At 43.4% G+C, this 12,470-nt stretch overlaps 1 protein-coding gene across 2 annotated transcripts in view; it reads right to left on the reverse strand.

Annotated features, from left to right (window-relative positions):
- Nucleotides 1-5,088: 5,088 nt before the first annotated feature.
- Nucleotides 5,089-12,470, reverse strand: part of LOC311102361 (LIM and SH3 domain protein 1-like) — a 44,377-nt gene continuing 36,995 nt past the window's right edge. The window contains exons 6-8 of one of the 2 annotated variants that reach the window (XM_084143677.1): nt 11,288-11,406; nt 10,803-10,889; nt 5,089-6,180 (exon numbers count right to left, since the gene is read on the reverse strand). In XM_084143677.1, coding sequence (XP_083999803.1) covers nt 6,088-6,180; nt 10,803-10,889; nt 11,288-11,406 — 299 coding nt within the window. In that variant the 3' untranslated portion in view covers nt 5,089-6,087. Of the gene's footprint in view, nt 6,181-7,151; nt 10,890-11,287; nt 11,407-12,470 lie in introns of those variants that run through there. The other variant, XM_084143678.1, reaches the window with a different exon arrangement.

Genomic DNA, 12,470 nt, shown 5'->3' on the forward strand with positions numbered 1-12,470 from the left:
TTGCCAGCATTTCATTTGTTTTATTAACTGTGCTATCTAGAGTGCTCAAAGAATAGATTAAAGAAGTGAAGTAGACAAACTGCCAGTGTTTTGAAGTTCTATGAAATTAGTCTGTGTAGTTGCTAACCCTTGTGATAGTGAGTGGAGGATTATATGGCTGGTCATTTTCTTTGACTGTCACCCACTTTTAGAATAGTTTTATTCCACCTTTGTATTGTACAGCCTATGTATAAATCATATGTACACCGAGTGTACAAAACATTAGGAACACCTTCCTAATATTGAGTTGCACCCCCTTTTGCCCTCAGAACAGCCTCAATTCCTCGGGGCATGGACTTTACAAGGTGTCGAAAGGGTTCAACAGGGATGCTGGCCCATGTTTACTCCAATGCTTCTCACAGTTGTGTCAAGTTGGCTGGATGTCCTTTGGGTGGTGGACCATTCTTGATACACACGGGAAACTGTTGCGCGTCAAAAACCCAGCAGCGTTGCAGTTTTTGACACACTCAAACCGGTGCGCCTGGCACCTACTCCCATACCCCGTTCAAAGGCACTTCAATATTTTGTCATGCCCATTCACCCTCTGAATGGCACACATACACAATCCGTTTCAAGGCTTAAAAATCATTATTTAACCTGTCTCCTCCCCTTCATCTACACTGATTGAAGTGGATTTAACAGGTGTTATCAATAAGGGATCATAGCTTTCACCTGGATTCACCTGGTTAGTCTGTCATAACGTTCCTAATGTTTTGTACACTCAGTGTATATCACATCAACTGACTTGTTCTTTTGATGTTGTTCACACAGGAGACCGTGTTGAGACATTCTCTACATCCAGAGAGCAACAGCAGAAAGATCACAGAGCAACGAGGTCTCACAACTGCCCACATTGCAAGGAGATTTTCCCATTTCTATCAAAGCTAAAAATACACCTAAAAATACACACAGGAGAGAATCCGTATTATTGCACTGACTGTGGGAAGTGCTTCACAAAATCACAAGCTCTAACAGTTCATCAGAGAGTGCACACTGGAGAAAAGCCTTTCTCCTGTTCTGACTGTGGGGAGAGTTTCTCTCAACTGGGCAGCTTAAAAAACCACCAACGTATACACACAGGTGAGAAGCCCTACTCCTGCTCTGACTGTGGGATGAGTTTCTCCCGATTGGATACCTTAAAATATCACCAGCGAATACACACAGGAGAGAAGCCTTACACCTGCTCTGACTGTGGGAAATGCTTCATTAAATCATCTGCCTTAACCATTCATCAGAGAGTGCACACAGGAGAGAAGCCTTACTCCTGCTCTGACTGTGGGAAGAGTTTTTCCCAATTGAGCACCTTAAAAGCACACAAACGTATACATAAAGGAGAGAAGCCTCTTCAGTTCTTTCAGATGAGCTAAGATTAAAGTCACTCCATCACTTATTGTCATCTGATAAAATAAGTGGTAATAGTGAATTGAATCAAATGAAAAAAGCATAGCACACTGTCTTGTAATCCTATTGTTTCTCACTGTGCGAGAACTGTGCAGCCTGTCTTTACTTTACTGATCAGTATGTAGACCAGAGCCAGCTGTTATTGGACAGTTTCCCATTGAAGAAAATTGTCATGGTTCCGGTCTCTCACGTGACCATCTTTGAGCATGTATCACAGCTCATGCGAGAGAGGGAACGCCTACTTACACAGACAGGTACCTTGACCATTTTCTTTCAATGGGAAAAAAAAACATTTATGGGACATCTTCATTTATCCACCATCTTTGCTATACAGTGCATTCAGAAAGTATTCAGACCCCTTGACTTTTTCCACATTTTGTTATGTTACAACCTTATTCTAAAATGGATTACATTGTTTTTTCCCTTCATCAATCTACACACAATACCCCATAATGACAAACCAAAAACTGGTTTTTAGACATTTGTGCAAAAAATAAAATAAATAATGATATCACTTTTACATAAGTATTCAGACCCTTTACTCAGTACTTTGTTGAAGCACCTTTGGCAGCGATTACAGCATCGAGTCTTCTTGGGTATGACGCTACAAGCTTGGCACACCTGTATTTGGGGAGTTTCTCCCATTCTTCTCTGCATATCCTCTCAAGCTCTGTCAGGTTGGATGGGGAGCGTCTCTGCACAGCTATTTTCAGCTCTCTCCAGAGATGTTAGATCGGGTTCAAGTCCGGGCTCTGGCTGGGCCACTCAACGACATTCAGAGACTTGTCCCGAAGCCACTCCTGCGTTGTCTTGGCTGTGTGCTTAGGGTCGTTGTCCTGTTGGAAGGTGTACCTTCTCAGACTGGGGCGGTCTTGAGCACTTTGGAGCAGGTTTTCATCAAGGATCTCTGTACTTTGCTCCGTTCATCTTTCCCTCGATCCTGACTAGTCTCCCAATCCCTGCTGCTGAAAAACATCCCCACAGCATGGTGCTGCCACCAACATGCTTCACCGTAGGGATGGTGCCAGGTTTCCTCCAGACGTGACGCTTGGCATTCAGGCCAAAGAGTTCAATCTTGGTTTCATCAGACCAGATAATCTTGTTTCTCATGGTCTGAGAGTCCTTTAGGTGCCTTTTGGCAAACTCCAAGTGGGCTGTCATGTGCCTTTTACTGAGGAGTGGCTTCCGTCTGGCCACTCTACCATAAAGGCCTGATTGGTTGAGGGCTGCAGAGATGGTTGTCCTTCTGGAAGGTTTTCCCATCTCCACAGAGGAACTCTGGAGCTCTGTCAGAGTGACCATCGGGTTCTTGGTCACCTCCCTGTCCAAGGCCCTTCTCCCCCGGTTGCTCAGTTTGGCTGGGCGGCCAGCTCTAGAAGAGTTTGAGGCCACTGTGTTCTTGGGGACCTTCAATGCTGCAGAGATGTTTTGGTGCCCTTCCCCAGATCTGTGGCTCAACACAATCCTGTCTCAAAGTTCTATGGAGAATTCATTCAACCTCATGGCTTGGTTTTTTCTCTGTCATGCACTGTCAACTGTGGGACCTTATATAGAAAGGTGTGTGCCTTTCCAAATCATGTCCAATCAATTGAATTTACCACAGGTGGACTCCAATCAAGTTGTAGAAACATCTCAAGGATGATCAATGGAAACAGGATGCACCTGAGCTCAATTTCGAGTCTCATAGCAAAGGGTCTGAATACGTGTGTAAATAAGGTATTTATGTTTTTTTATTTTGAATACATTTGCAAAAAATTCAAAAAAACAATTTTCGCTTTGTCATTATGGAGTATTGTGTGTAGATTGATGAGGACAAATGTTAATTTAATCAATTTTAGAATAAGGCTGTAACGGAACAAAATAGGTAGGTAGGGCGGCAGGTAGCTTAGTGGGTAAGAGCGTTGTGCCAGTAACCGAAAGGTCGCTGGTTCTAATCCCCGAGCTGACTAGGTGAAAAATCTGCCGATGTGCCCTTAAGCAAGGCACTTAACCCTAATTGCTCCTGTAAGTCGCTCTGGATAAGAGCGTCTGCTAAATGACTAAAATGTAAATGTAAATATGTCAAGGGATCTGAATACTTTCCAAATGCACTGTAGCTTAAAGCTATTTACAAACCAAAGGCAACCCAATTTTAAGAAGAAGACAATGCTCTGATCATTGGCTGATTGCTCCCAAGTCCCAACCCACCCAGTTGACTACTTTAAAATGTTGGAATCCCCCAATGCCAATGTCCATGCTAAAGCGGGTTATATCCATCTAGATATCTCTATCTATCTCTATGGAATAAGCTAGTAGACACATCAGATAGAGATGGTGTGATGATTTGTTTTCAGCATTAGTTTGGATGGATAATTTTTTATACTAAACAACTATTTCTTTAACGATACACAGGCTTTAAAATTACTACATGTGTTTATTAAATCTTTTAAAACTCGATTTGTTATTTTAGTAATTGATAATGTGTTTGGATATGTGCATTCAACTTAATTGATTAGCCAATCAAAAATAAAGTTTGTACATTCATTTGTGCTGGTCAAACACTCCTTCTCTTTTGTATAATTAAATACAAAAACGATGTTTTAAGTGAAATCATTTGCATTTGTCTGAAGCAGAAAGAGACAGGGAATTCAAATGAGCATCACAAAGCTACATTTGACCTATGCACTAGCAAGGTTTTTCAGCATAGGCAGCTTTCACACCTGCTAGAGCAGGGTTTCCCAAACTCGGTCCTGGGGCCCCCCCTGGGTGCACGTTTCGTTTTTTGCCCTAGCGCTACACAGCTGAATCAAATAATCAAAGCTTAATTTCCTATAAATATCCTATTTTTTTTACTTATTTCCAAAAACATTATTTCCAATAACCCTAGAACCAAACAGACCTGGTTCAAATGCATGGGATTTAAGTGCCTTTGAACAGGGTATAGTAGTAGTTGCCAGGCACACCGGTTTGAGTGTGTCAAGAACTGCAACGCTGCTGGGTTTTTCACGCTCAACAGTTTCCCATGTGTGTCAAGAATTGTCCACCACCCAATGGAGATCCAGCCAACTCGACACAACTGTGGGAAGCATTGGAGTCAATAAGGGCCAGCATCCCTGTGGAACGCTTTCGACACCTTGTAGAGTCCATGCCCTGACGAATTGAGGCTGTTTGAGGGCAAATTGGGGCGCAACTCAATATTAGGTGTTCCTAATGTTTTTCCCACTGTATGTGCGCACACCTTACATTTACATTTTAGTCATTTAGCAGACGCTCTTATCCAGAGCGACTTACAGTTAGTTAGTGAGTGCATACATTATTTAATTTTTTCCATACTGGCCCCCCGTGGGAATCGAACCTACAACCCTGGCGTTGCAAACGCCATGCTCTACCAACTGAGCTACATCCCTGCCGGCCATTCCCTCCCCTACCCTGGACGACGCTGGGCCGATTGTGCGCCGCCCCATGGGTCTCCCGGTCACGGCCAGCCTCGACGACCTTCCCTCTCATGTCAACATGAAGCAATTGGCATGAGGTCCACCTGGCTTGCGATCTTGTTTCTTCTGTACTCAAACCTTCCAATGTAGGCACAAAAAAAATCCTAAAATGATTCACTACCTCTCGAATACCTATGCACAGTCATGCATTTTGAAGTGAAATAAAGTTAGCCAGTTTTCGTGCACAAATCTTTATTTCAATGACTTAACACAAAAATATCGCCATTTGCCTTGGTGCTGATAAATATAACACTAAAACTCCAGTGATGAATCTGAGTGATAAAAACATGCATTGTGTGTGGACGACTCGACTGTTATCAATACTGTTCAGATAAATCAGTCATTCATGTGTTCAATGATTAGTGACAACAGTGATGATATGTTACCTCCGGATCCTATCAATTTAATGCAATGATTATAGATGGAATACCTCTCTTCCAGGACAACAAACAGCTTCTGACAAACAGTTTAGCTCAGACCCAATACAATAATCTCTCTCCCCTAACATGATTGTTGTTAGTACTTTTAATGTCTTAATTTGTTAGTACCGACATGTCAATATAATCTCTGTCTGTGTGACTGTGGCTAATATCTATTGTATTAACACAACCCCCTGGTCTATAGGTTCACTGATTGTAAAGGGCAGAGAAGACATATTCCTGCTTCAACACTTATATAAAGTAGAGGTCAATCAAGAGCATCTCAGCCTGTTCATAGAAAACCCCTTTGACTAAGAAGATAATAGCTGTCCAAGGTCATTGATAGGATGGAGTCACTCCATCCTTTGACTTACTTATTTATAAAGCCTAACACAGTTTAGGATAGTAGCAAGTGTAGTGACTTCACAAAACCATGCACTTAACATGGAGATATTGCACATTGCACACTCAGAGTGTAATCAAATAGGCACTAACAAAACCACTGCAATACAACCTTACTCCTTATAGCTTTACATCCTTGCTAATTTTACTAACTCATATGCGTTTTACACACAGATAAATAATCATTTTAGTAGAGGAGTCAGAAGGGATGGAGCGTAGGGTACAGGGGTTGCCTATTGGAGCCTACTAGGGTACAAGAGACCCGATCTCCTGAAGGTCGTCATAGTAGGTTGGCTGAATCTACAGAGACCAACAGAGAGGGGAAGTGTCCACCAGCTGCCAGTCTATCTGTCCTACAAGGTCTTCCCCCTCTGATGGGCAATCTTCATTTCCCCCAGAGTGGCAGTAAAGCCCCCCTTCTCCTCCACGTAGAAGAGCACTCCTCCCTGGAACAGAGATGCAGCAGGATGAGCAGGATGCACAGATGTGTCACATTTATAAAGCTCCCCGTCTGTGTTATTATTTCCTTTTATTTATATCCTGAGGGACACAGGGTAAAGGGAGTGCACAGCACCTTAATCACCATTAATAAATGAAGGAAAATAAATACCGGTAGAAAGATTTATAATAGTATGAAAAAATATTCCCGTATCATAACGCTGCAGAAAAACTGGTTTCATATTATTCTGAAAAATATTCTTATATAGCCCATCAATGTTTTAGCACTCTGTTATATATACAAAAATGAAATAATTTTATCTTCGCAATTTTACACCGATAATTCAATAACTACAGAGCATAAGGGGCTGATTTATTGCAATACAGCTTTACAGAATTGTTAGTAAAAAACGTTTTAATCTGTGTGCGCTGTTTACCATTGTCAGCGATGGGTACCGCGGATGCAGCAGAGGCTTACCACGCATCTTTTTATTTCCCGGCCCGTCCACCCGCTGGGTCCAAAATCCGGACACACATCATAGCATGTAAATGATGTAGGATAGGAAAACGAGTCCCATGATGGCGAAAAACATCAAAACTAAAATGTCCAACATGATGAGAATGCCAGAAATGGAGGATGCAGATGTATCGCCAGAATACACGACGAAGAAATTGGTAGCCTCAACACCGGTACAGATCGGGGGAGATCGGAAATAGACCGAGCTATTAATGAAACCCCTCCCCGCCAGATGCGTTCTACAATATTTTACGCGTGGAGGCATGCCGGTAGACATTAAAACCAGGGTGGGAAGTAGCGTAAAAAAAAGGGACATATTTTTGCCAAGGGCCCAATCCCATATACATTCAATACATTCAATCTGCGTTGTCAGTGTATAGCAAACTCGTCGTTATATAGCCAAGGAATCACACCGAATGAAGACCCATTTACACTGAAGGAAGCAAATAATACTTGACGCTCCTGAGTAAAAATGACATTTTATTGAATCTGTAGAATCATTAAGTACAATTCGAAGTGCTGTAACAGGGCAACATGAGATGCTTTTATCAGGTCCTTAAATTCAACTGGAGTCTGATTTCTTTTTTTTAAAGAATGTCAATATATGCATGTTAAAAAATAGGAATAACAAAAATATCAAAACAAAATCATTTTTTGATGGAATGCACAACATTGGTCAGAATGCTAGGTCAGTGTTTGGTTGATGTGATTTATATCTGCACTTTCTATACCAGTATCATACAAGAGCAGGGAATCATTGATTAATCAGAAGCATATGACACAGGAGTCTTTAATTGGGGTTGAGGGTTGGAGGACTCTTGGCCATAGGACTGATAGGATCATATACATTGGGGGAGAACAAGGTGATGATATGATACAGCAGAGGTGTAAAAGGAGTGACACCAAAGCAGAGGAGCATATTGGTCTCCTGGCGAATTCCAAGTATTTGTCCTTGCCCCCCCCCTCCCAGGTTGGGGGTAGTATGTGTTAACAGCACCTCTCTCCTAGCCCCATCCAGCCCAATAGACTATAACATGGTACAGTAATAATGTCTATCCCTTGCCACTGTGGTCCATCACCACTCGTCACACAAAAACACCATTGGCTTGTCTTTGGCCACTTTGGATTTGTTTCCTTCCAATCAACTATAACCATCATTCACCTCCCTCCTAAATCCACCTAGCAACTAAAACAAATCCATCTCACTTCACTGCAAAGGAAAAACAGCTGTGGCAGTCAACGTGGGCTTGTTTTCCCCCCTATCTGTAAAACACACCAAAGCCAAGGCCTCCAAGTAGCCAAGGCATTGACTGCAGATATTGTACAAGGCAATCCAAATTCATAAAAACTCCAAGAACAACACTCCACTAACTTCAAGCCAAACCACCTCTTCTTCCTCTTCACTTTCTTCAGTTACTGCAGCAAAGCAATTAGACTTGAAATAGCTCGGCCCCAAAACGTCCCTTCATACAGTGTAGGAGTTAAAATGTCCAGTTGTCAAGTAAAGAGGTCATAGATGCTAAATGCAGGCCTAGACGTACCTTTTTATCTGCATGGCAATCTGATTATCTAGTCAGGTTGAGGTGTGTTCATTCCAATTCATTTAAACATAATTGCCATAACTCATCACATTACAAAGTTGAAGCCAAAATGATATGAACAGTCAACACCTACTTATTGTCCGACGTGTTCCACCACACTGGTATTAAAATGGGTACTGTTCACCCCTTACACTGCCCCTCACCTCATTACATCAAATTATTCCACACTACAGCTTTAGTCTGCAGGCAAAGCCCCTTCCCCCAGCACCATGACCTATAACCCCAAACTACTGTACAATATCGTCAACAAGCTACATGGTGAGAGTATTGTTGTTTTCTTTTTATAAAGCTGAACTTCCCCTCATCTGTGACAGTCACAGTGCATCACAGAGAAGAGAAAGAAACAGTAGGGTGGGAAAGATAAGGAAAGGGAGACGTAAGAGGTCAAGGAGGATGTAGAGTTCACCCTCTACTGAACCATGTCCCTCTCCAAGCCTTACTCTGTCCCTTAGAACATGGAATGTACCACGATCATCATCGCTGGAAGAATCTGCACATGATAGGACAGCCAGACAGATCTTGTAGCTACTACTTTGAAAGTTAAGTCATTGTTGTGTAACAATATCTCAGTTTTCTGTGCAACAACAATGTAACACAGGTTCCCCTATACTGGTAGGGAATGTCCTATGGAAATGTGTGACTATAGAATGTCAGAAATATCATAATGCAGGTGAGAGGGCGGGCCTAATGTTACTATGCGCCATGACGACTGCTCATTAATAAGCATGTGAATTCATGACCCAGTGGCACTCCAGAACATTGCTCTCCACTCCTGAGTTTCAAGGACAAGAGACAACTGGGCGAGATAGTCCAGTCATGAGTTGGCACAATAAAAACAGGCAAACTGGGTTGACGATTATCAGGCAAATACATGATAACCCAGGAGGTTGATGGTTGACTAACCCCATGGATCTAAATCTGTGGGATTGCTAACCCAGCATATGCACACGTCTAGACAAACTAGCGTGCCTTATTGGTTCATAAATCAAGTTGCCGTTTTATTTCTTAAATGTATTTGATACATTGACAGTTTTAAAATAAGCCTCTTACAATACCAACAAAATCAAAGGAAAAAACAACAATAACATTTACCACAGCCAGGATTTTTGACCTCAGTTCAACACACTTCTCATAACTAAGGATTGGAATGTTCAATCACAAAACCAATGGAATGACATAAAAAAAATTAAATAAATCACAATACAGAATTGTGTTTGGCCTTCGTGCTTACAATTGGTCAACTCGGATGTTGGTTCTCTTGGAATAGGGGCGGGGCTGGCCTGATCCCACCCCCTCTCCACCCCAACCATTTACATTACCACCATCACGTCACTCTTCTTTCTGTAAGACTGTCGGAAGGAATTTGAGGCTGCGAGCGGGAGACAGCCAAGAATGAGGAATATATTCACACCCACTGACTAAGGTGATGACATGGCGAGTGTGATTGTAACCACGTCTCCTAACTAACTCGTCCCTGATCCCTCCTGTACTTAAAATGCCTGAACTGGAGGTACAAGGCAAGGGCAGGAGGTGCTCTTCAGTTAAGATAGGATTCCAGTTTAGTTTCAGAACAATACCCACAATGCAGTGCAGGACAGGGTAAGACCGGTGAGGACACATAAGTGTAATATTGATAAATGCGTAGTTATAGAAATATATAAGACCTCTCCGGTAAGACTGGTACTGTAGAATGCTCACTGACTGGCTGATGCGACAACAATGGGGTATTGAGGGTTAATGGAATGTACACAAGTCAAATATTCAAGCTTTGTTCTAACTGCCCAGATACAGTAAGATTCTACACTGAGCTTCCAGTCAGGCCAATTTCAGCCTGTTGCAAAAATGGAAAAGAAAAAGGAAACAAAAAAACCTTCTGAAGATGCCACACCCACATTCCAAACTCATTTTCTCACGCACACATTGGCCGCAGTTCTCTGCTGTCATGGCAACTTGATTGACGAGGTGGGGGAAGGGTTCATATCGTTTTGCATCATAGTTTGCTGGAATATGAAGTGCTGTAGCTAGGATCGAGTTGTGATACATTGTATGACCCCTGACGTATATATATATAGCCTGTAAGATGGAGGTATGTTACTTCTGTAAGACTTAAATTCCACTTGTGACAGCACTTATAGTGGACCGACGAATTGGGACAGAGACAGGAAGACAAACAGACATTCAGACAGACGGCAGCACAGACAGAGAGACAGACAGAGGGAGTCTGTCGTTGGAGGAGAGCAGACCAGGGGGGGTTGGGAGGGGAGGGAGATTGGGGAGGAAGGGGGGTCTTACAGGTCAGATCAGAGAACAAGAGTGAAAGAAAGAGAAAGCGGCATTAAGAGGAGACGGCACTGGGCTTTTCATTCTCTTCTCGCCCTCCCTCCTTCTCTCTCTTCCCCCCTCCTCCCCACTTCTCTTTCTCAGATCAGATGGCCTCTACGTAGTTAGCAGGCAGCATGCCCTGCTGGCCAGTGCGCTCCACACGGCCGTACATCCAGCCCTCGTCGATCACCTGCACGTCTACGATCACGTCTCCCTCCAGGAAGCCCACCTCGTCCTCGTCGGCTGCAGCATAGTCATACACCGCCTGGTACCGCTTCTACACAGAAAGAGAAGGGGGGGTGGGGGGAGTGAGGGAGAGATGGAGGGAGAAGGGATGTAAAGGGAATCGGAGGAGAGGGAAGGGAGAAGGTATGGAGAAAGGGAATAAGATGAAGTTCCTATAACACCACCTTCAACAACAGAGACAGTCAGTCTCTGCTAACAAGACAAAGCTACAAGGGGGGGTCATGTGGATACTGCCAGACACAGTGGGTTCCACCTGGACCATGCAGAGAGAACAGTGTCTGTGTCCCAAATGGCATCCTATTCCCTATATAGTGCACTACTTTTGACCAGACCCCAATGGGCCCTGGTCAAAAGCAGTGCTTTAAATAGGGAATAGGGTGCAGTTTGGGACGGATCCTAACACAGTAGAGAGGAGGGTCTCTGTCTCACCCCGGAGCTGGGAGGGGGGGCGGCGGCCGCCTGGCGGACTGGTCCAGGAGCCGCTGCTGGCTCATAGTTGTAGTTCTTAGACGCAGCAGGGGGCTGGTAGGGCTGCTGCTGCTGGAACACTGGTGAGAGAGGGAAGGAGAGAGAGACGGAGGGGGGAAAAGGAGAGATTTTTAATATTTTTTATTTAACCTTTATTTAACCAGGTAAGCCAGTTGAGAACAGGTTCTCATTTACAACTGCGACCTGGCCAAGATAAAGCAAAGCAGTGCAATAAAAACAACAGAGTTACATATGGGGTAAAAAACATAAAGTCAAAAATACAACAGAAAATATATATACAGTGTGTGCAAATGTAGCAAGTTATGGAGGTAAGGCAATAAATAGGCTATAGTGCAAAATAATTACAATTAGTATTAACACTGGAATGGTAGATGTGCAAGAGATTATGTGCAAATAGAGATACTGGGGTGCAAAAGAGCAAAATAAATAACAATATAGGGATGAGGTAGTTGGGTGGGCTAATTTCAGATGGGCTGTGTACAGGTGCAGTGATCGGTAAGGTGCTCTGACAACTGATGCTTAAAGTTATTGAGGGAGATAAGAGTCTCCAGCTTCAGAGATTTTTGCAATTCGTTCCAGTCATTGGCAGCAGAGAACTGGAAGGATGGGGGGGGAGAGAGAGCGAGAGAGAGTTGGGGAGAGAGTAATGTTAGCGGGAGAGATTGAGTGATTGAATCAGAATGAAGGATAGACATTTCTGGCTACTTAGTCTGACAAACGGCTCCCCCAGTCCCCGGCACTCTGAACCCCCCCGTACCCGGCACTCTGAAACCCCCCCCCCCCCCCCCCCCCCTCTGTCTCTCCTCCTGCTGTATTCCCCCTCTATCCCTCCATCTAACTGGCATCGCATTCGTCAGCCCCAGGGCTCTGATACAGAGAACTCCACAACACGGCAAGTCAAAACATGCAGCCATCATTTAGCGCTTTTCAGTCAACTATTATAACAATGACTCTGTGATATTGAGAGGTGATAATATGTACATAGTGAATGCACAGGTTAACCACTAGCTCACAACCATTGTATTCATGTGTGCTAAAAACAGGAACTGTCCACAGAGAAGAAAGATCAAACACATTTAATGCCCAGGGATAATGTAACCATTTGTCTACTCTCACTGATGTT

This window comes from Coregonus lavaretus (genome assembly GCF_964263955.1).
Source record: "Coregonus lavaretus genome assembly, chromosome: 2".
NCBI lineage: Eukaryota > Metazoa > Chordata > Actinopteri > Salmoniformes > Salmonidae > Coregonus > Coregonus lavaretus.